General features: G+C 42.3%; 1 protein-coding gene across 1 annotated transcript; it reads left to right on the plus strand.

Annotated features, from left to right (window-relative positions):
• Nucleotides 1-9,198: 9,198 nt before the first annotated feature.
• Nucleotides 9,199-22,165, plus strand: ercc6 (excision repair cross-complementation group 6; the record flags this gene model as incomplete). The annotated part of the gene is made up of 21 exons (XM_083898170.1): nucleotides 9,199-9,394; nucleotides 9,491-9,719; nucleotides 9,911-10,031; nucleotides 10,179-10,296; nucleotides 10,404-11,121; nucleotides 12,418-12,549; nucleotides 13,079-13,237; nucleotides 14,043-14,178; nucleotides 14,385-14,555; nucleotides 14,699-14,875; nucleotides 16,682-16,798; nucleotides 17,230-17,325; nucleotides 17,944-18,162; nucleotides 18,490-18,600; nucleotides 19,026-19,145; nucleotides 19,227-19,321; nucleotides 19,841-19,986; nucleotides 20,081-20,677; nucleotides 20,771-20,939; nucleotides 21,033-21,111; nucleotides 21,198-22,165. 21 exons carry the CDS (start codon nucleotides 9,199-9,201, stop codon nucleotides 21,642-21,644), a joined length of 4,353 nt encoding a protein of 1,450 aa, XP_083754296.1. The 3' UTR covers nucleotides 21,645-22,165.
• Between the last annotated feature and the right edge of the window lie 1,995 nt (nucleotides 22,166-24,160).

Consider the following 24,160-nt stretch of genomic DNA (forward strand, 5'->3'; position numbering starts at 1 on the left):
ATTTTGTCCAATAGGTTGTTTGCATGTTGGCTCTGTGATTAGCTGGCACATAACTATAAAACAATAATAAATCATCATCTTTGCATGTCTTGGTGGATTATAGGTGTAAAATAAAGTCAACAGAAAGCCTGTCAAATTGTACCAGCCACAGATTCTGGAGCTTTTCCACTCTTTGCTAAATGCAAATACAGACTAAAAAAGACTAAAAAGTAAACCTCATCACTTACAAATAGGGGACAAGCCCTGAACAATGGAAATAACTTTAATGGCTGTGTTATTCGTTTTGAAGCAGCCTCCATCTTGAAATGCTTGTAAAATTCCATAAATCACATTGTCTTTTGACCTAAGCAAAATAAAACAGCCTTAATCCTTAATCTCTTGACAGAGGCCATTGTACTACAAGAGCACAATCTCATGACCTGTTCAACTGAGGATGTAGGCGATTTACCAGAAGTGGCCAGCATGAGGAGATGATTTAGGCAAAAAAAATGACAGAGGCCATTATTTTAGGAAGGATATTGAGGACAATTAAATTTTTCATATTAACATATTCCACAATGTGGCTGACAACAGTGAATTGCAAATTCCACCTTCACTGTAACCAGAGGAGGTCCCCTCATCATGCATTAACTGTCCTTTGATACAGGAAGCCAGCGCTGAGTGAGGAGGAGGAAGGTAATGACATTTGGGTAAAGAGAGGAAGGGGACGTGTGTTTTCCACGGTTGCCTTCCCTGTACAAAGGTGTGAATTAGCGATACAAAGGATGTGATGGAGGAACGAGGATGCACAAAGACAATAAGATGGAGATGAAAAGCGGGCATTTTACGATTTCTATATTTGTTCATTCCCTTTCTCTCCTGGTCTGAATGCTCCCTTCTGACCTATAGAAGCAGAGAAAGCATTTTTTTCCCTCACCGACATGACTCCTTTGCTGATTCTCTGGCCCAGAGCTGATATCAAATTTGGTTGCATAGCAGTTAATACGCTCTTGGCTCTCAGACATGGCATTTTATCTGCTCCAGGGCCGACTTTTCACTTTCTCAGTGATACACCTCGTTTGTCTCTGTGTGTGTGTGTGTGTGTGTGTGTGTGTGTGTGTGTGTGTGTGTGTGTGTGTGTGTGTGTGTGTGTGTGTGTGTGTCGTGAACAGATAGAAATCTGCTGTGCGCTCAGCTGGTGAGGGATATGTAGTAGTAGGAGGGTCACATGACGGTCAAAACCTCAGTTTTACTCATTCTCGACATAAAATGTGCTAACTCGGTTAATTCAAGATAGGTTCTATCCACTGATGGAAACATAAAACATTTCTAATCAAAGCCTGATGGGCAGCGGATTTGCTGAATCTAGAAACCAGAACATTCATGCTTAATAAGATAGTGACAGGCCAATAACCATGATTTACCCAAATAACATGCTGACGTAATATTTGATCAATATCCTTAAAAGTAATTTAGTGCAGCACTTCATGTACTCCTCTGATGCACTCTTTTTTTTTCAAGATTGCTCCTTGCCTCCCATGATGTCTCTGTGCAGCTGGAAATGCTTCGAAGTCTGTGGTTTAAATTTGAGCCTCAGAAGACGTCAGCATTGTTTGCTTTGGTCCACTAAAGAAAAAGATAACCCTCGTGCATTTTAGTTTCCCCTGTCAGTTTTTCAGATCATAAGATCGTAGGAAAACTCTGAATAAATCTCTGTTTGCAAATCAAAACAGGCAGCGTGCCATGAATGTAAAAAATGGATGCCGTTTCTCTGCAGCCGTTTAGGCCTCGCTCTTACCGTACTGCGACATTCCCTGCGCCCCTCGCTTTGCTCCGGGCTCCACGGCGTCGGGTGCGTTCCTCTAATCATGCTAAGTGAGGACAGAGGCCAAATCGGGTGACGATAAAGGGCAAGTGTGGCAGAAGGGGGGGAAAGAATGAGAAGAAAGCATCTAACAAAGCTTTCGGGGCTAATTTACGACAGGGGCTGGTCCCAGCTCCTTGGGCTCAACACCTTGTGATCTTACCCTGGAGTAAATCAACCACTCAAAACCCCTGACAGACCGAGAGCTGCCCAGGCTGCCTCTATCGTCTCTGCTACACTTTATAGTCCTGGCGTAAATCAGGGAGTGATGTACAAAGGGCTCCCTTGAGGCCACGGTCGTCGGAGATGCAAAGCGCTCCGTCTCTTATCAATGCGTGGTTTTTGTTAAAAAACATTTTCAACAAAAGTCACGCTGGCACGGATTAAAATTCCACTTTCTGTTAGACTCAATGATATTATTTATGTCTAATATCCATCTGCTTCTCTCCTCTCTGGGCTTACAGATACAGATTACAGATAAAACCAGATATTTTTATTGAAATAGTGGATTTGTTTTCCACAAAATCCTCTTGTTGTCACAGAATGTCTTTGGGAAAGACCTTGAATATCCAGTGTGTAAAATCTAGATGCAGTTATTTTCATTAGGAAGAAATTGGAGATAAAATAATTACAAGTGCACAATCAGCTGATTGTATGATTTTTTTTTCATTACCTCAAAATAAGCTATTTCATAATCATATCAAGTTTTAGTGCTAACTTGGGTTAGGCGAGGAATATTCTGCTACCAAATGTTAAATTTTACGCACTGTACCTTTAATTTGTCTGCCAAATAAACATACACAGATGTCTTTGTGATTCCCAAAACTTGTATCACTGGGGTTTTCTTTTTTATTTTACGCAACCTGAATAATTAATACCATACCATCCTCACTCTAATATAGAACATGTTTTGTAGTGGATTTCTTAAGCAATATTAATAGTGAAATAGCAAATCCCTGTCATTAAACTTAATCTACCACACATAATGAAAGTGTAACGTTTACAAAAACAGAAGTTTCTTTTTCCCAGAACATCCAGAGTATGTCTAAATAATGCTGACAGGAAGAGAGAGAGTCTTGAACTTGACCTCTGTTTCTCGCTCGCTGATCCTTTCGACCTTGGCTCTTTTGTCCCCACTTTGATTCCATGTTGATAAACAACAAATCATAATCTTTTTATCCATTTCCCTGAAGTTGGACGCAGCAGAATTTGAAATAACAACTTCATCCCCCCCTCACTCCTGCTCATTATTATTTGTCCCACAATGCACCTCAGTGTGATTACTACTTGGTTCAGCACATCATCACCACTTGAGTTTACTGCAAATCTGTTTTTTATGCCCAAGAAGCTAATTACCCGGTGGGCGACGTCCCTGGTGTGCAGTGGTCTCTGCCTGTTAAAGTTCAGTGTGTTCAGCACACATTTCCGACGATGGTACACGTGTTTCTGATTAGACGGAGGGAACAAACACACAACAAGAAGTGGAGCCGTTCGAAATGTTCTGTTCACTACTGCTGTATCCCATGTGTGCAAAGTAGCATCAGACCTACACGGCACCACATGGCAGCGGCACAGAGAAATGTGGACAAGTCTGACAGCTGGACGGCTACTTTTGAATGGCATGAAAAATCACAGCCCGCAGTCAAATCAGTCGGAGAGAATTTAGCGCTATAAAGACCACATTTGACATTTGGAAACAACATCCTCCGAATGTGATGGAAATTGTCAGAAATAATTTACCGTGTGTCTTCATTCACAGTGTGTGCTGTTCCAATTTACCAAAAAAAAAAAAGAATGAAGACATCACAGATTAGACACTCTAAATTGACCGTCTGAGTGTGAGAGTGAATGGTTGTGAATGTCACCATGTGGCCCTGTGACGGACTGACAGACTGCCCTGCACTATGTCACTATGCCCCCCCCCCCCCCCCCCCGCAAACCGCATGTGCAGGACAAAGCAGTAGAATAGAAGATGAATGGATGAATTAAGACATCACAGAGAGAGGGAGGCGGGTGAGGTTCACTTTATGGCACTTTGTTGTGTTTGCAAAATGACTGTTAGGAGGTGGCTGAGGTGAATTATGTATATTATGCACATATGCAAATCCATTCACACAGAATAGGGGGTAGTGTTTGGGGTCCATCTTAGCCAATACAAAAAGAAACAAAAGCTTGTTGAGTCATAGAAGGTTAAACGTTAAAGATTTCCTGATTGCCGAATGTTTACATTTACTAGATGATTATCTTCTCTCTTATGGAACCTCCCTATCTGTCTTCAAGACTGCTGAGATCCTCTTCTTTTGTTTGGCAACTGGATATGTATGTGTTTTTTTTTTACAATTTCTAAAAACAGGCCCCATGAAAAATGAGGTGTGGTGTGTTTAATCACCCAGTCTGGCTATTTCACTGTGTTGCCCCCCGCTTGTGTCAGTTTGTGTTTCAGTCCAGGTCTCTGAGTCAGGGCACGGCCGCCACTGCGTATCGCCAAAAACACTCCAGACTACTATTGTTGTGTGTGTGTGTGTGTGTGGGGGGGGGGGGGGTTCAGCTATCGCAGGCTGGCGTCCTCGGGAGCCATATCCAAGAAAAGGCAGCATTCATCACTAGCAGAGCAATGCACACACCCCGATGTTAGGCCTCACACGCGGAAACACCCACACCCACACGTACGTAAACATGCACGTAGACGTGCTGTGAGCTGAGCTGCACGTTGTGGTTCTTGGCTGTGCCATGTGATCTCTCGTTTGTACCGCACAAACCTTGCCCTGGGTTTTTTTTTCCCCCCGGTGAGGTTTTGCTCCAGCTGTGTTTGAGGTCTGCTGTGATGTGTCTTGACCCAGAAGAGGTCGACACATACAGCATGTTAATATATGTGCCGTCCTGGTCAGATTCACTTCACATGCGTGCGGTTTCCTGTGCATTCTTGGGATCACTGTAAAACTTTAGATTAAAACCCCTTTAACACTTTTGGACAGTTCCACCTCCGAAACTAATTTCCATTAAGAGGTTTATTGGGGCACAGTAGTGTACAGTTGCTCTGTGGTTATTATGTGTTAGCACAAATGTGCATAATCGCACACCTGCCACTGAGTGAAACCACACGCAGATGCAGTAGACATCTACTGTAACATGGCAGCGGTCTGATGCACCCGGACGAGAGCCCCGGCCCACCTCTGTAATTACTATCAGACACACAGACATGTCCTAACTGAGTCACAGGGAACACATGGGACACATTAGCACTGCTAATAATATGACCACACACATGTAACGCACAATACGGCCTGCATACGCCGTACATATAGACGTGCTTTACTCGTGTTGATTTATTAATCACTCTATGTGGATTCAGATAAAAACATCTTTGTTCCACGTCTCCTCTTAGTTAACTCACTGAACCCGAAAATAAAACCGTCAACTGCAAAATTCACCTGTAGAAATGTAGTGTATGTGTTGTGCAAGTTGCCGTGGAGACAAGGTGAATAGATGCCTGTAATAAAATAATGAAGAATTAAAATTGTAACTGTGTACTGTTCAAAAAATCATTACAATTTTGAGAAAAACCAAACAAGAACAAAGACATCTAATTTTCAGCCAACAGTAAATTAAATTTAAAAAGATCACTTACTTGAAATGATGGAACAATTAAACTCATCCTTTAACTGACTGATTGTTCTCATTTAGAACAAGAATATTTGTGCTTGTGTCGAGGGGACACCCCACCGCCACCGCCACAAAAAACAAACAAAAACAAGACAAATGAAATAAGACAGAAACAAAATGTCCTTTAGCAGTGGAACAGTTGTGGAGCCTGTGCCACAAAAAAGAAAACGGTTTTCAGAAAAGCATCGAAATGTACTACATCTAAATGTTTTAGAGCGAAAAATAGTCACATAAAACCCTCACATTTCCCACACAACAAAAATCCTCAGACTGTTAAAAATGCAAGGATAAGGTACAAATGAAATTCCACAACACAATCCACAAGGACGAGCATAGAGTGTTTATTCTAACAGCGATGAACCACAGCAGTTCCTCAGAGTGCATGCAGAGTGGTAACACATCAAAAATGTCATTAAAAACCTACACCTAATAATAATTGATGATAATTATCACAATGAAAGGGGGGAATCCCCTATTTCAATTTCATCCTTGGGACATTCATCAGATCCCAGGCAGCTAATTAAGGCCGCACAGACTAAAACATCCTTAAAGGGAGGATGACAAACAAGAGATACACCATGATTTACAATACTCCTCCACCACACGGAGAAGACTGAGAAACAGAAAACATTTATCACACATGGAAGTGTGTGCTGCCGGGTCGTCTGTAACCTCGCGTACCCCTCCGTGCACATGTTGTGGAGCCGCACAATGCCTGCTTAAAGGGTCTCCCATCATGCTTTGCACATGATGTTCTCTCTTTAAATCTTGCACCAGTTGTTATTCCACTGTCAGGATGCAAGGCCGCGCAGAGCAGCGGCGTTAACATCACAGCCTCCTACACGCTATAAATCTGCAAACTCTACAAACATACACAAGAAGCAGGATTCATTGCATGAGCTCAGACTCACACACACACACACAGTTTTGCCACCCACTAAATCCTGTGAGCTTGGTGTGGTCCGTCAACAATTTTTGACCTAAATTATGATGTGTAGAAAACACGCACCCCCAAATCATGCACATTATCTCCTCCTCGTCTGCGATAAAAGTTGTCAAGTGTTGCTTGAACATACAGGAGGACGAGGAGGAGGAGGAGGAGGGTGATGATGGACGAGAGAGGTTTACATTCCTCCGTGAAGCTCAACCCGATAGTCACAACACTGTGTGAACGTGTTGGTTTGTTTCCCACCGAACATGATTTCTTCAGTAGCTTGATAGTTTATCTTACAAGTCTCTGGCTTCTATCTGTGTGGCTTCTTTTACAACAATTGTCCAGATGATAATTTGACTATGAAGAAACACTGGCCGCCCAAGCGTAGCTCTGCTCTGCACACTGGAGTTTCTGCTGTGTCTGTGACTGTGACACATTGTCTTTTTGCTTCAGTGCCTTTCAAATTCAAATACACGCCCTGTGCCTCAGGAGAGGGTTCACTGACGGTGGCCCACATTTGCTAGTCAAGCAAATAAAAAAGACCTCTGTCTCCATCTTCCTTCACTTTCTGTGCCAAGGGTAACAACAATACCCCCCCTCCCCCCCTTCATAAATGTTTTCACATATAACACTGTTTGGAGAGATTGCCGGACCTTTGCTCCGGCACAGCAGTTCACGGTGGATGGGGATATTTTAATCAAGACCCTCATTTATTATTGCAAGACACTAGAAATAAACTTCCTCTGAGATGCAAGTATTTGGCACTCTTCTGATTTGTAACATCCACGAAGCATGAGCTTTCCAAATACTTGGAAGAAATGTTACATCAGTGGTCAATGAGTTGATGTTATGTGGAGGAGTAGTGGTTTTGAGAGTCTGGTTTATTCAACGTTTGGCTGAAGTGCATCCTGATTGCAACACAAATACTCCTGGATGTTTTCTGACACTCTCATGTGATGGCTTTCCAAAACTGATTTTTGTAAAAGACAAACAAAATATATGACATGTCAAAATGTGGTCCAGCACGTTTTCATCAGACAGTTCAGTTGTTAACTCCATGCTTTAGTCTTAAGTAATCAGTTCCATGTACGAATGTAAAATAATTTATCATAATAAGAATACATTGAGAAGTACATAACAAATTTGACCTCATAATACACCACCAGATTGATATCATCTCAAGAAGTCCTTGAAGTTTAAAACATACATTGGACAATAACAAAAATTACTCAAACATGTTCCTTTAAAATTTGAGAAAAATTTAATATTACTCAAACATATTACAGATAAACACACACACACACTTTATTTATATTATTATATTTAGACAATGTATTGTCAATATTTTATATTATATTATATTATATTACAAAATAATCTCATAAAGCATTCATGGTTCTGTGGCACCATCTAGCGGTTGAAGGCAGCTGCGGTTGTAAACCAGCAGAGGGCGCCGTCTAACAATCCTTGAACCGTCAGCTCGACGTCTCTCCTCTCGTCTCTTGCACCGGAAACCAGGAACCCTGGTGACAACATTGGTACAAACCGAGCCTGTGCTGTTGTGTAACTGCACGTTTTGTAAGTAGTTTCTGTTCTCGTCTCTTTGACACCAGGCTTAATGTATCCACCTTCATCCAGAACGCACAGTTAGAACATTCACCGTGTGAATGTTCAACCGTGTTTAATTGAACTGAAGTCGCTGCTTTGGTCGTTAAAGATACAGACAGCTGATGATATTCGGCTATCCTGTTAGCTTAGCAGGCTAGCATAGCTACGTAAACAATGGCCCGATGTGAGAGAGTTAAATGTCCAGTTATAGCCGTCTATCGAACCGCTTCTGGTATGACATCAAAGGCAATAAATCTGAAATAGTCGGGCATCGTCACTCAGTGCTCACTCATTCACATAATAACTAGCCTAAAACCGTTAGCTAGACACAAATATGTAATATACATTAACTACGTAAATTCAGTTCACGCCTGTCATGACATCAATCACACAATAGTTGTATGACTTCGTTCAGTTTATTTTATGATTATTATAATGGATAACAGAGCCAGTACAACAAAATGTGCAATGTAAGCAACACAATACAACAGGTGCAATGTTCCCAAGGTATTTCAACACAACAACGCTGAAGTTAGCTTCCGATTCGGCACTTGAGGGGAAAGTTACATGTGAAAGAAACACTACGCAATGTTAATTAAATACACTCATCGGCTGCTAAAAGTGTTGTGTCATGAGCGTGCAGAGATTGTCCTTTGCATATCTCGGTTGAAACGAGGATTTTTTTTAGGAATTACTGGATATTTTCTCTTTCCAGACCATTCTCTGTAAACTGTATAGACGTTGTGTTTAATTTCCCAGTAGATCAGCAGTTACTAAAACGTTAAGAATTACCCCCATATGACCTAACAACCATGAGCCAGCCTTTCGTCCCCATTCTGATACTTGGTTTCTTATCTTTGTCATCTTCATCATTTTAAACTTGCGCTTAAATGCATTAGTCATTTGTATTTGCATTTGTCAGGTCATGTAATTTGATGTTAACTATTTTCATTAACAAGCAGTTGACCAGTTGCACATAATTACTATTGAGTGTAGGGTAAGTTAACTTTTAAACTTTTGTTGGTTAAGTGGCGATGCATGGCAGTCTCTGATCCAGTCCTTGTGTCTCTTATGGATAGGGGCTCAGAGTGGACAGGGGGTCTTCCTGCAGCCTCTAATAACATCTGAATGACCCCACTGTCTGACAACTATGCCTGTAGAGGGTTCAGAGGACCAGATACCCTCCTCATTCTCCAGCCCAGCCAGTGCTGCCCTCACCCCAGGAGGGACAGAGGAGGATGGATCTCCAGGAGGATCAGGAGGCTGCTCTTTCCCTGAAACCACTCAGGGCTCTGAGGCAGCTGCAGCCTATCCTGCCAACAGTGGACCTGGAGAAAGCAACAGTGGTGAGCAAAGCAGCACTCTGCGCTCACAGAGTAAATATTGTGAATCCGACTTGCTTAAGATTTTATGTTTAACACGTGTTGCTGTCTTTGGTGTAGCTGGCAAGAAATCTGGGGCCTTGTTGCAGATCGACCGGCAGCGTATCCAAGCAGCTAGTGCCAGCTCAGGAGCAGATGAACTTCAAGGCCTTGGTGTTGCTGTGTATGATCATGACATCCTTGAGCAAGGTGTCCTGCAGCAGGTGGATGAGGCAATACAGGAGGCCAGTGAGGCTGCTGCTAAAGCTGAGGCTGCGAAGGAGTATCAGTCTGTGCTCGATGATGTCAGGTAAAAGACAATAAGTGCAGTAACAGCTATACTCCTAATTTATAGATCATGCTACTCTTGGCAATGTCAAAATTATAACTATAAATCACTTCCTATTCTAACAGTCAGAATGGAAACATTTTTGTTTTGTGATTTAAAAGTCATTACCAAGTAAAATCTCATAAAATTTCCTTTAACAATGTGTGTTTCAGGTCTGTTACGTTATCGCTGAGACAAGTTAACAAGATTATTGAACAGCTCTCTCCCTACGCTGCTTCCAGCAAAGATATCAGTAGAAAGATTGAATCTGTCAAACGACAGAAAGAAAATAAGGTAAGATTCTACACATTACACACATTAACATTGTAATGTTATATACGTTTTTTTCTTCTTCTACTTCCTTTGGCTTGTGGTGGTACATACATTACAGTATATATTGATCATGACTGTAACTGTGATGATTGGATCTTTTTAATTTAGGAAAAACAACTGAAGAAAGTTAGAGCGAAACAGAAGCGACTTCAGGCCATTCTTGGAGGAGAGGACACCCAAAGGGTTGAAGCTGAGCTTCTGGCTGAGGATGATGAAGAAGAGGAAGGTGAATTGTAATTTGTAAAACTGTAATTTTAAAAAGTCAAAACCAGAACTGAATTTCCACTAGAGTTCTGTATCTAAGCCTGTGTATCTCTCTGTGTGTTGTGTCAGAAGCTGGGCCATCCACACTTGGCAGCATGCTCATGCCAGCTCAGGAAACAGAATGGGAGGAGCTTATCCGGAAAGGTCACATGACTCCTTTTGGAACCCGAATCCCTCAGAAAGAGGAAAAGAAGGAGCCTCGGAAAGTGATGCTTGTTGAGAATTCGGCCTTTGACCAGTACCTGAATGACCAGGCCAAGTTGGCTACGGAGAGGAAAAAAGTTCCTCCTTTAAAGAAGAAGAAGCCCTCGGGACTCAGTCCTGCAAAGGGGTCCACGGTAAAAACCAAAAGATATATTTCTTCTCCCAAGGATAAAAAATTAAAGAAACGCATGCGGAAGCTCCAGATAACTGCTCTGAAGGCTCATCCCAAAGCTCGGGCTAAGGTTGAGCCTCAACTCTCTAAAAGAAAGAGGAAGCTTCATACAGAGGGAGATGAGACTGAAAGTGATGGGTCAGAGTACCTGCCCTCTGATGAAGTTGTAGATCCTGATGAAGAGGACAGAGAAGCCATGGAGGAGGGGTTTGGGGAGGATGATGAAGAAGACTATGAGTTAAAACCATACAAAAGAAAAACTGAAGGGAGAACAAAGAAGAAAGGCAAGAAAAAGGAGGACAGTGAGGAAGAATACTGCCCCGAGAGTTCAGATGAAGAGGAGGTTTCCAAAGGTAAACAGACAAGATTCAAGGACGATGGAGATGTGGAATACTACAGACAGCGAATAAGGTAATGACCCTGCTCTTGCTGCTTGTTAGCCCTGACTTAAACAAAAATTAAGCCAAATAAAATGTTTGTTGACTGTATTCCGTTTGTACAGAGAAGGTTTCTACTTGGAATAGTGGTCGAATGCAAAAATGGAAAAAGTTTTCATCTGTAAGTCTTCTAAAAAAATGTCTATAAATTATGAACACTAGATTGTACCTTTAACGCTGCGTCTCATTTGTAATAGCAGCAGTGCAAATGTGCTATTGTTATTCCCAGTTTGCTTAGAGAGACAAGCAGTTGTATCCTGCTGGCTCCATAGTGCAGAAGGCGAGTTAATCCCAGATGAGATTGGCAGCTGTTTCTTGACTAAGCAAATTCACTCCCCGCTCTTCTTCTCTCTCAGCTCTCACACTGGCCTAATTATCCTCCTGCACATGGTTTTATACACTCACCCACTCTAATGCTCAAATTAATGGAAGAGCTGCCCTAATGAGATTTCATATTTATAGCTGCCAAATAAATTGTGTTGGCATGTGTCCTTTTTCTACACTACATTGATTGAATGTCAATTCAACAGCATAGACATGGCATGGACGGTAAGGCAAGCTTACATGAGGAATGATATTATTAGAGCTGGTGGTATTTGTAGTTGGGTGGTGGGGTGGAGTGGGGGCAGAAAAGTGTAATTAACTGAACCAATGCTTAGTCTTGACTTAATTAGAGAGTGTGGTCTCCTAGGCCCAGCTAAAGGACCAGTTTTCGTGGCAGGGTGACAGGACCAGGCCCAAATGAAGATGGATTCTTATCCTCTGCACCTCACACCTTTCTGGGGAACTCGCACTACTAATTGTCTGTATCAATCTTCATTTGCTGCATGACGACTGTGCCTCTAACTGCCCTCTCTCCTGCACTATTAAAGTGTTCTCCTTTACATTTCCCTTTTAGTTGTAGATGTTCCACCGCTCAACAGAAAAAAAAAAAACAACAACTTAAAAGACTGTCCATACACCTGTGTAGACAACTTAGAATATATCACCGTGCTGTAGATTCAAATATATGACCCACCCTGTTTAGATTTGTAGGTAATCAAACCTTACAGGAAAAGGATTGCAGTGTACTATAAATGGGTCAAAAATGTCACAACTCTTTTACCAACAGAGGAAGAAAACCAAACGGAAACCTGGTTTATATATATATAACACTTTTTTGTTTGTTATCACCAATTTTGAGATCTTCGCAGTAAAATAATAATAATAAAAATCTGTTTAAAAGTTAGATGTGCTGTAAATACAATATATGTAATCATTGTGTCAATAGGCGGTGGAGGCGACAACGACTTCGGGAAAGAGAGGAGAAGAGGGAAAGAGGTGAGGAGCTCACGGATGACAGTGATGCAGAGTTTGATGAAGGCTTCAAAGTGCCCGGATTCCTGTGGAAAAAACTTTACAAGTAAGTTTGAATCAAGGATTAAAAGATGATGACCAAGAGATGTACAGATTACCTGTGTATTAGACTCTACATATTATTATATTACCCTACATTACTACACCACTCTTGCAGTCATGTATGATGAAATGACACTAATAAAATAAACATTGTTTGAGCAAGACACTATAAACCTCATCTATTTACTTTTTGTAATAGGTCACCAGTGATCACTGGTAAAACTAATTTTGTCTGTTTGAAAACTTTTTTAATAATAACTCTGGGATCACTTTTAGTATAGCTGAGTTGTTAAAGGAGAACCCAGATTCTAATTTTAATTAAACAGTAATTAAACTCAACTTATTTATAATAATAATCTAATACTGGGTTAAATGCTGTACGAAATTAACTCTCTGCTTCCAAGCCAACTTTTTAGATTATTGCAGCATTTGGTAGCTATTAGTTTGCTCACACAGAATGCTGATCCAAATTTAAGTTCAATTGTTTCTGTTATTGGCATGTGTTCATGCATACATGTACATCACATTGTCAGGTACCAGCAGACAGGTGTGCGGTGGCTGTGGGAGCTTCACTGTCAGCAGGCAGGTGGCATCCTGGGAGATGAGATGGGATTGGGTAAAACCATCCAGGTCATCTGCTTCCTGGCTGGACTGAGCTACAGCAAACTGAGGACCAGAGGATCCAACTACAGGTACACAACACACACGCAAACAAACTGTGGCCAGAGACTGTGTGTCTGTATGGTATGAATATTTGATTAGGTGGATATTTGCTTGAGAGTGTTCGTCTGAATTATTAAACATGTTTCAATTATCAGACTCTTCACTTTCTTACTGCAGGCATCAGAGGAAACACTGACACTCTGCATGTGTGTGCGTATGTGTGCGAGAAAGAGTGTGTTTGAGCAGAGTCAGTGTCCTCGTGAACACTTAGAGTGAATTTTGGACTCTTAAAGTGGATGTGGAGCAGGTGTGGGGCAACAAATCAACCGTGGAAAACATGAGGAAGTCATTTGTTTTTGTACTGCACAAACGACACGCATGCACTTAGGAGGTGGAGCTTCGCTGATGGTCAATACTCTGTCTGCTACAGACGCCCACAAATTGATTGCTTGCAAACTCAATTATGGTCCAGTATCAATAGCTTCCACCAGGCAGAGGTTCATACCAGCCCATTAGTGTCTCTTTGTGTTTGTGTGTGTGTTTGTGTTTGTTTGACAGAGCTCTTGTAAATCGTCACAGAGGAGCTGAGCATGTGGTCATGCACCTCCTTTGGTTCAGTTGTTTGGTTCAGAGAATGAATGGTGCAGCAGAAATAGACTTTGTGTTTGGAGAGTAGACGTCTACTGTTTCATAATTACAGAAAATGCATCCAATTTTCCCTTTTATCCCTTTTAATAAATTATTAAAAGCCTTTATTATTATTTTTACACTTTTTCATATAAGACTGATTTATTAATTTTGTGAATAGCGTCTCAAATGTGTGTTTGTTTGTAGGTATGTTGGTCTTGGACCTACAGTCATCGTGTGCCCAGCTACAGTCATGCACCAGTGGGTGAAGGAGTTTCACACCTGGTGGCCGCCTTTCAGAGTAGCTGTTCTACACGAAACTGGCTCCTTCACCAGCAATAAGGTAGATGCATGTTTGTATGCTGGATTTTCTAATTCATAAATATTGTTTTTCCCTCTGGGGGGCACTAGAGATCTGTGTGTACAGTGTTACCCTCTAACCTGCTCAAAACACATTGACAGAGATGTTCTACATGGAAACTCTTAAAAGCACAATATTTGAGACAAGGCAAAGACATACACTGAATGTCTGTGTCTGTTCTGCTGCAGGAAAAGCTCATTCCAGAGATAGCATCATGTCACGGAATCCTAATTACCTCATATTCAGCTGTGAGAAATTTGCAAGACACCTTACAGCGATACGACTGGCACTACATTATACTGGATGAGGGCCATAAAATCAGGAATCCAAATGCTGGAGTTACCACCGCTTGCAAACAGGTACTATTAACACACATTCATGTACACACTGGGTTTAATCACAGCACCTGAAGGGTTCAGTCAGTAACGGCAAAGAAAAGAAGCCGTTTACTGCCTTTCATTATTATATTGTAAAATAAATAAACTTCCCTCTCTCTCTCCAGTTTCGCACTCCCCACAGGTTCATCCTGTCGGGCTCCCCCATGCAGAACAATTTAAAGGAGCTGTGGTCTCTGTTTGACTTTGTCTTCCCCGGCAAACTGGGGACATTACCTGTGTTCATGGAGCAGTTCTCTGTGCCAATCACCATGGGAGGATACAGCAACGCTTCACCTGTGCAGGTACTGGATATTTTTCAACTATGGAGGTGATGAGGAACAATAAGAAGCTTAACCTCACTAAGGTTAAGCTCACATAGTCCAATAGGCACAAACTTGCCGCAACTTGCAATAGTTTAGCAGCTCCTGTGTTCATTTTCTCAATATGGACTAATTTGCAGTAGTTTCCAAACTCATTCAAGCATTAATAAGGCTGTGTATCAGTGAGATAAAGGCAGACCTGTGTTTAAGATATTGTAAACTTAAGCAGGAGTAGATTTTGTTTGGCAAAGCTTTTGTTTAGTGGCTAAATTTGTTTCTCCTTTGGTCCCTGATGGCAGCCATGTTATCAGTGAGAGTAGGTGGGTTCATGAAAATGCCTGTGTGCTCGGCGAAGTCAGCGTAAATTTTATGTCAATACCTCACACAACCTCATTTAAAAAAAACCTGTGCTGTCACTTTTACATATTTTTATTAGATAATGGCTATGGATAATGGGTGTAATGACCTACATAAGTACCTAAGATACCTAATAAGTATAATGTGCATATCTCAATTTAATTTTGAAGCTGAAAAGAAAAAACAGGTCAGAGTAAAAATAGGCCAAAAAAGCAACATGATTTATTTCCACTGTTGTCCACAGTGAATAATAGAAAGTCGAGAAATAAGATGCATAACAACATGGCATCTTCATTTAATATAGAAACTCCATAAAATACTAAGCGTAGCATTGGGAGGGAGCAATGAGAGGCTAAAGTGTCACTTGATGACACTATTCATACAAATGCATGTACACACAATTTTTGAGAGCTAGATGGAAGCAGGTCAGAAGAAGAGAGGGGAACAACAGAGCTATTAAGTGCAGTGCAGGATAATGTAGGTCCATGCAAAGGAACTTCAGTGGATCCCTAGTGTGTGTGTGAGAGGGAGAGGCTAAAATGGAGAGCCAGTGAGCTAAATTGTAGCCCTTTGTCATTAGTGTTCAATCGTTAATAACCCACTGACTGTATGGATTTAATTATTTAAGCCGGCTATTGATGCTTCTTCCGCTGTCGATAATAAAAACCTTTACTAATTATTAATGTTATTAAATGGTCAGAGAGGGCTAAGCTCTGCTGCCTTATTCTCCTCTTGAAATTGTCAGGGCAGCAAACAGGCCCTCGGCTGATGTTCCTGTGTATGCATGAGCAGATGTGTGTGAAAAATGTGTGTGTTTTTTGGGTGGGGCTGGGTGAGCATGTGGATGCGGGATCAATTAAAGAAGCGTGCATTTGCACCCCCATGTGAATCCACTCAGCAGCTTGTGCAGGGATATACCTGGATCATCTGTTGACCTCCTCTCCTTTTCCACACTAACCTCCACTGAGCCCTAAATCCCACCATGATATAGTCCCCTCCAGCTTTGTTGAGGCTGTCTTTGATCTCTCTGTGGACCCCCAGTGGGTTAATGTTTAAAGGCTAACTGGACCTTAGCACTGACTCTGGATAAAGTGTAGCAGGTCATTTACAGTGGGGCTCCTAGCGTGGGGTGGGGTTGAGTGTTTCTAAGGCTCCCCTTCTGTTTCCTATGGAGCCAGGCAGTAGTAGTGATGAAAGAGAAGGGCTCTGTCCCGAGAGACCGACAGCACTCCGATCAATGTTTAATGGCTCTTTCTGCTGAGAGGGACAGTCTTAAGGGATGTGATGATAGAAGGCAGAAGAGGGGGCTAAACGACAACTATGCCTCAAGAAACATGCTCGCTGTCAGGTGTGAGAGCTTCTTATGTGAATCCTGCCTTTGTTTCAAAGCGGATGCTTGTGCGCTCAAACTGCTGTTGATTTTTTTTCCAGGTCCAGACAGCGTTTAAGTGTGCATGTGTGCTGAGGGACACCATAAATCCTTACCTGCTCAGAAGGATGAAGGCAGACGTCAAGGCCAACCTCTCCTTACCTGACAAAAATGAACAGGTATTCATCACACTCTGAAGACATTTGACCCTGTTCTAAGTGTTGCACAGCCTCTCGGGCCGGGATCTCTTGACTGGGGAGGTGTTTATCTGATTGGATGTGACTTTATGTGCCATGTCTAAGGAGTATTTGATGAATGTGCGTGGCCCCTGTCAGGTGAAGCCAGCTAATAAAGTCCTAGTAAAGTAAAAGGAGCAGGTATTCATTAAGGTGGCTGGTCTCTGGTCTGTCCTCGTGGCTGACGCTGGTTGACTCCTCAGTCCACTTCAGCTCATTAAGTCAGTCCCTGAGGAGAGCAGTGGCCCCAAAAACACAAAGCTTCCCTCTAATTTCTCCTCTTCACGCTGCACTTCATCAAGGGGCTTTAAAACGGATGCTCACTTCTCATTACACTCTCGCACGTTTACACTTCCCTGTGTGTGTGTGTGTAGGTCCTGTTTTGCAGATTAACAGAAGAACAGCGGCAGGTGTATCAGGGCTTCTTAGATTCCAAAGAGGTCTACCAGATACTAAATGGAGACATGCAGGTAAGCTTTCATAGTTAAAGGAGATTCATTTATGCTTCATCATCTGTGTGTTGAGGCAAAACTCCTTATTCATTTTTACTTCCCGATCTGTTTTGATATTTTTGTATATGTGTGTGCACTCTTGTGTACAGCGAGATAACCATTGGCATTTACATTTCTTTGCCATGTTAATTTTGTTTAACTACTAACTGCGTGACTTTAGTATTCTTTAAGTCGCTCTCTTTAAGAGGGTTGCGCAGTTTGTCTTCTCACATTAGCCAGACCCTGGAGAGAGACTTGACCATTTATCACCACTGACCAAATGGATGTGGTTTGAGAGCTAGGAGTCACCACAACACACACACATACACCCTTACAAACATATTCAGTGGTCACTCTCAGTCCATTAACCACCATTACTAATGCAGTGACCATTGGGCCTTCATCTAGGAACACAGCCTTTATTATCCGTAAATAAATTATGTAACTCCTTCCTGTACGCTAAAGTAAATGAGTTTATTTGTTTAAAGGTGTAATGCTATAAAATGCACTAAAATCTATCAACTTTTCACACCAGTTTTGTGTCCATGAAAGTACTAACCTTCCCTCCATTTTCTCATATTTTTTGGTGCCGTTTAGGTATTTTCAGGTTTGATAGCACTCCGTAAGATCTGTAACCACCCCGACCTTTTCTCGGGCGGCCCCAAGATACTGAGGGGAATCCCAGAGGACCAGCTGACCGAGGAGGAACAATTTGGGTTTTGGAAACGCTCGGGGAAACTCATAGTTGTGGAGTCGCTGCTGCGTCTCTGGTTTAAACAGAACCACAGAGTCCTGCTCTTCACTCAGTCAAGACAGGTCAGCAAAAAAAAAATGCTCTGATTCACTGTAACACGCACATACTGTGTGTTTGTGTGTGTTTTCTGGCTAACTACAGTCCATGTGCTTGTAAACCATGTGTGTGAGGGAGGGGAGTGTGAGAGAGAGAGAGGCCCCAGCTGTTGCAGTCAATACCAATGAGATTATACCTCAGAGGAAACCTGAGACCCTCCCTGTCGGTATCTCTGTCCATGTAATATTAATCTGCTCTAATCCTTTTAGCGATAATCCAAACCTCAGCCCCTCTTTCCTTCTCTCTGTCTTTCATTTGCTCACTGTCTGTTTATTGTCTGCTGTCTTTTCCAGATGTTGCACATCTTGGAGGTGTTTGTGAGGGAGAATAACTACACGTACGTGAAAATGGACGGCACTACCACGATCGCTTCCCGACAGCCGCTCATCGCTCGCTACAACGAGGTAAGGATTAGTCATCCCTAATGGCTCTGAGTGTTTCCCATGAAAATCCTATCCTGAGGGACGAAAATGCTTGGTGAAACCCTCCTCACCCTGAGGTGGAAACACTAATTGATGACAATCTGTTGTTCAAACAGAAAGATCCTTATTGTCTCAGTATTTAAATACACATATGTTGTAACGCTGCAAAACAATTTGAATCAAGGGAATTACCATGTAATTCAAAATCAAATTTTATGATGTATAATATCAACTTGATTTTGTTTTTACTCTGGGCAGGCTCAAGTAACCAAAAATAATGTTTTATTCACTTTATATCTGTGGTTATGTGACCCTTAAGTGTTCAAATCAAATTGATTATAAAACTGTGGACAGTTATTATTCATTAATAACTGACTTTTGTTCCGTTTGCCTTTTATTTCCTTCAGGATAAATCTATATTTGTTTTCTTGTTGACCACAAAAGTTGGAGGTCTGGGAGTCAATCTGACAGGAGCCAACCGAGTCCTCATCTATGACCCAGACTGGAACCCCAGTACTGACACACAGGTCAGACACACTCACAATAATTACAATTTTATTTGGTGGGATTTAAGGTTTTATATTTAAATTAATTTGTGTTGTTTGCAGGCAAGAGAAAGAGCGTGGAGGATTGGTCAGACGCAGCAAGTGACGATTTACAGACTGCTGACTGCAGGGACTATTGAGGAGAAAATCTACCACAGGTCGGCGAACGCTGTTTTCATGTTTGTTTTGCCTACGTACACGTGTTTCACATTTAATCACAGAACTTAATAGGAAAGGAGAGATTTAAATAAATCCTTTGCTGGCTTTTGTGCTTTCTCTCACCCATTCTTCCATTTTATTTGCCTTTCCATTGACTTAACACATTCATGAATATTGGTAACCATGTTCATTGACATGACTAATTGCTCACATCACTGTTGTACACGCACTATCCCAGTTCTCAGTAATTGAAAAGCTTTCCTGCATCATTAAATGGCCAATCTAGGACTTCTAAACCATCGCTCTGTTTGGTTTGTGTCTGCAAAGTGCTTTCAGAAAGCAAGTTGGAGGAACTGCAGGGATTCTATTTTGATACCTACAGTTGTGCGGTTAACTAATTTTCTCATCCATCAGCTAAACTACTCTGTGGTGGCACAAGGATTAAAGTTGCCTGCTGAGGTAAAATGCCAAATTATACACAGGCATCTAATTCTGTATTTTATATCTTGTTTGTCCAGGCAAATCTTCAAACAGTTTCTGACCAATCGGGTTCTGAAGGACCCCAAACAAAGACGGTTCTTTAAATCAAACGACATCTATGAACTCTTCACCCTGACTGACCCCGATGGGGCTCAGGGAACAGAGACCAGCGCCATATTTGCAGGTTTGTAGAGATAAATAGCCACAACATTAATGAAGTGTATATATATATCCCACAGAAAATAATTCACCAGACTTTGTTTTTTCCTCACTAACAGGTACAGGTTCTGATGTCAAGGCACCTAAGAAATCAGAGAGACCAAAGCCATCACACACATTGAACCATGGCAGTCATGCACGTAAACACTCCTCAGCTACCTGGAGTGAAACCGCTGCAGACAGCAGACACTCCTCAGCTAACATGACTGCATTAAGGGATGGAACTCCCTCTCTGTGCAGTACAACCTCTCAGGGTAAACTCAAAGTCCCGGCAGGAAGTCAAAGCACCAACCAGAATGGTGTGGATGTAAACCCGGATATCTCAACCAATATGCAGCGCACAGGACAAAATAACAGAGAGTGGGCTGCAGCCAAAGCAGACGTCAAGAACTCAAACTCTAGCAGACACGGAGACTCTGCCTCTTTGACGAGTCCACAGAAACACCGGGAGAAGAGGAAGCACTGTGACTCGGCCAACTCCACCAAACACAAACACAAGAAACGCAAACGATCTCACGACGCTCGCTTCGAAGGCGAACGCATCTCCCACTTGGTGAAGAAAAAGACCTTTAATAAAGCGGAGAATGAAGACAACGGCCCGGGAGACAAGAATAAATCAGACGATTATGTCTTAGCGAAGCTCTTCAAGAAATCTGGTGAGGTTTTGTTTGTTCACCAGCCTCGACTGTTAAAGCACATATTGTGGTAAACAATCAGACAATGTTGTTGTTGTTGTTGTTTTTCTTCAGGGATCCACAGTGTAATGCAGCATGACTCCATCATCGAGTCCTCCAACCCTGACTACGTTCTTGTGGAGGCAGAAGCCAACAGGGTGGCTAAAGATGCCCTGAAAGCTCTTAAGGTTTCTCGCCAGCAATGTAGGAAGTCCTTTAGTAGACCGCCTCCTCCACCTGCAAGGTACACAGTCACTCCTGCACTGGCATTGGCAGCTCTACTGTTCTCAGTTGACAAAATGAATACACCTCAATTTTTTTCTGTTTGCTTACTCAGAAAACGTTTTGGTCAAAAGAAGAATTCTCTCCTGGCCGCACCGTCTGTTCAATCTGCCCCTGTGTCCACTAAATGCAAAGTAACAGAATCCTTATTAATAAAACATGTTCTGTGTGTCGTACGCATTTGTAACGTGATGATGATTCAATCTGCTTCTCCCCTCAGGATGCTGCTGTCGTAAAAAAATCGGTTTCAAAGAAGCCCGGTTCAGGAGCTCTCTTCAGTGGGGAGTGCTCTGAGAGCGGCTCGAACGCCACCCCACTCTCCTCCTCCTCCCTGCTGGCCAAGATTAGAGCCCGCAATCACCTCAGTGTGCCCTCGGGCCAGAGAGAAGAAGAGGAAGACGAGGAGGTCTCCGGCGCTCCGGGAAGGAGCTCCCCACCAGCTCCGCCCACCCAGCACGACGAGCTGCTGGCCGATCTGCGCAGCTTTGTAGCCTTCCAGGCCACCGTGGACGGACAGGCCACGACTCAGGAGGTGCTGGAGTATTTCCAACCAAGACTCACCAAGGAACAGGCGCCTGTCTTCAGAGAGCTGCTCAGGAGCATCTGTGACTTCCATAGGACTTCAGGTCAGGAGGGGAGGTGGAAACTGAAGGAGCACTTCCAGTGAATGAATCGCACATGAAAGAGAAGCAAAAGACTCGACTGTGATTCGTATGAACACACGAGCCGTGTCGTGTGCAAGCAAATGATATCTTTGTCAGCGTACGTCAAATGAAGAGCTGTATACAAATGCAAAAAAAACTACATCAGCCACACCAGGATCAAATGGATACTTAGTGTGTTGAAGATTGTTATTGATGAAGCCAGTTTACTGTGTAATGGACTGTCTGGTTAAGCTGATTAACACATGAGTTAATGATCTATTTACTGAGAATTGCAATGACTAATTTATTTCACTTTGTTATGAGTTTCTGTTGAATGTACTTCTTTATACTTGAATCCACTTCCACTTTTTTTTAAGTTAAATCTGTATAACCGTGTAGTTCTGATTCACTCCATCATACGTTTACTTTCCAAAAATCTCAACTCATCACATGCCATTGTGTGTAAATATGACCAAAATCACCTCAGGGTTGGTGGATTTTTTTTATCATGACTGACTTTTCTTAAACTGTAAACCTTAAAGTATTTGTTAATTCACTATTATTGTTGGGAGGGAGTTATGTAGGTGCATGTTTTATAGATGTACGAGAACAACGTGAAATTCACTGAGGTGACCTGCATACGTTTTATGCAATAAATCTTAAAAGCTGCCAGTATGTTCCTGTTGTCTGTGAATTACAGATTAGGAATATAGAGTCAAAGAAGTAAAAGTAAATGATAAATTGTGGCAAACGTCAGTATTTACTGGTAACGGTGCAGGGAACAATAGAACATTGACGTTTAATTTAATTTCTTATATTAAAAGATGATGCTAACTCAAAGAGATCATTCCAGAGTTTTATTTGAGTGTGGAGGGAAAAAAAGAGAACTGTTGTAATCATGTTGCAGTGGGACCTAAAACCTTAAAAAAGTTGTATAATTGTAACCAGTGGAGATGAGACGGTGTTATTTCATTTATTCATTTCAGTAATCATCAGAGGGAGGAGAGGAAAGGCGCTGACAGGAGACACACACGCACGCACGCACACACACACACACACACTTCAGGCCTGCACTCTTGTCAGAGTTGTCTAGACCAGATATTGGGATAAAGTTATCAACCGTTATTTGATTTCAATTTTCTCCACGCACCTCACCGAGGTCATAATAACAACTTTATTTTCAGTGGTGCATAAATTAATTACGCGCATTTAATAACTAAAATATCATTATATTCCCCCTTTAATAACATAAACGCTGCACGCCAGGGAAACCCTTAATAGCGCGGGGCCCTGTAACTGGCCATTATCCGCCTGTAATGATATTACAGAACCAATTACGCGCCATTAGAAGGGATTTTCTGCACTTTATGTGGTTTAGTTCAATCCCGCACTCCTCTTCTAAATTTCAGCTGCTTCTCGAAGCCTCATTTTGCCTCCACCTCAGAGACGCATGGCGTCTGCGCTCTTTCGTCCCAGATGCGCTTTAAAACTAATTGAAAGGGTCCCGCAGCACATCATTTATCTGAGGAAGCGTAATAAATCGCAGGACCCCTTGCTGTGAACAAAATCAAAAATTTGGCCTTGTGAGTGTTCAACATGCGCAACCCCTTGTAAAGTGGACCCCCTAACACACCCTGACGAGCAATTAACCCGCCCGACAGTCAATCTAAAACCCAAAAGCAGTCATCCTCCTTTTTTTAATATATGAAAGAACCAAATAAAAAAAAAGTGCGGCGAGTATGTGTGCGCGTGTTTATGGTTAGGGAATATGCCTGACTCTGGAATAACAATCACTTGTGATGAATTTTTTTGGCACCGGAGCAGAAACTGCCGTTTGCCACCCTGGTGTATATCTCTCCCTCATATCCCACTCTTTTTTTTTTTATCTCTCTCTTTCCTCTTTTTGTCCTCTTTTTCTTTCTGTTTTATTCTCTCTCTCCCTCACACACACACACATACGCGCGCACACCAGGAGTTGGGGGGGATGACAGAGAGACAAAGCCATCATAATCCGATTAGGACCAATTAGACGTGAGATCGTGCGACACTAGCTGAAAGCCTTAACACTCTGTAGACAGTTACACAGTTATAGAGACATCTGGACACTCCCAGCGAGGTGTGTGTGTGAGGGAGAGAGGGAGAGAGAGAGAGAGATGTGGACACTCCCAGACAGTGTCAGAGAGTCAGTGGAAGTGCAGAAGCCACTTCTCTCCTCACTCACATCATCAGCTTCTCATCTGCAGGTACATGCGCGCGCTCTTTCCTCCCTCCTCCTCCTCCTCATTATTCTCCTCATCCCTGAATCTCATCCCTGAATCCCGCTCTTCTGCTGCTGCGCTTCTTCTTCTTCTTCTTCTTCTTTTTCTTGGGACGATTTCCTCTCCTCTCAGTCGTGTTCCGCACCTGCAGCAGAGACAGATCTGCTGAGGCTTTGCCCCTGAAACTTTTTGTGTGTCTCTTCCTCCAGGTTGAGTTTTTGTCGGCAGCAGCAGCTCAGACTCAGACTCGGACTCGGACTCGGACTCACAGACGCGTCAGG

The sequence above is a fragment of the Microchirus variegatus genome (assembly GCF_963457635.1).
Source record: "Microchirus variegatus genome assembly, chromosome: 11".
Taxonomy (NCBI): domain Eukaryota; kingdom Metazoa; phylum Chordata; class Actinopteri; order Pleuronectiformes; family Soleidae; genus Microchirus; species Microchirus variegatus.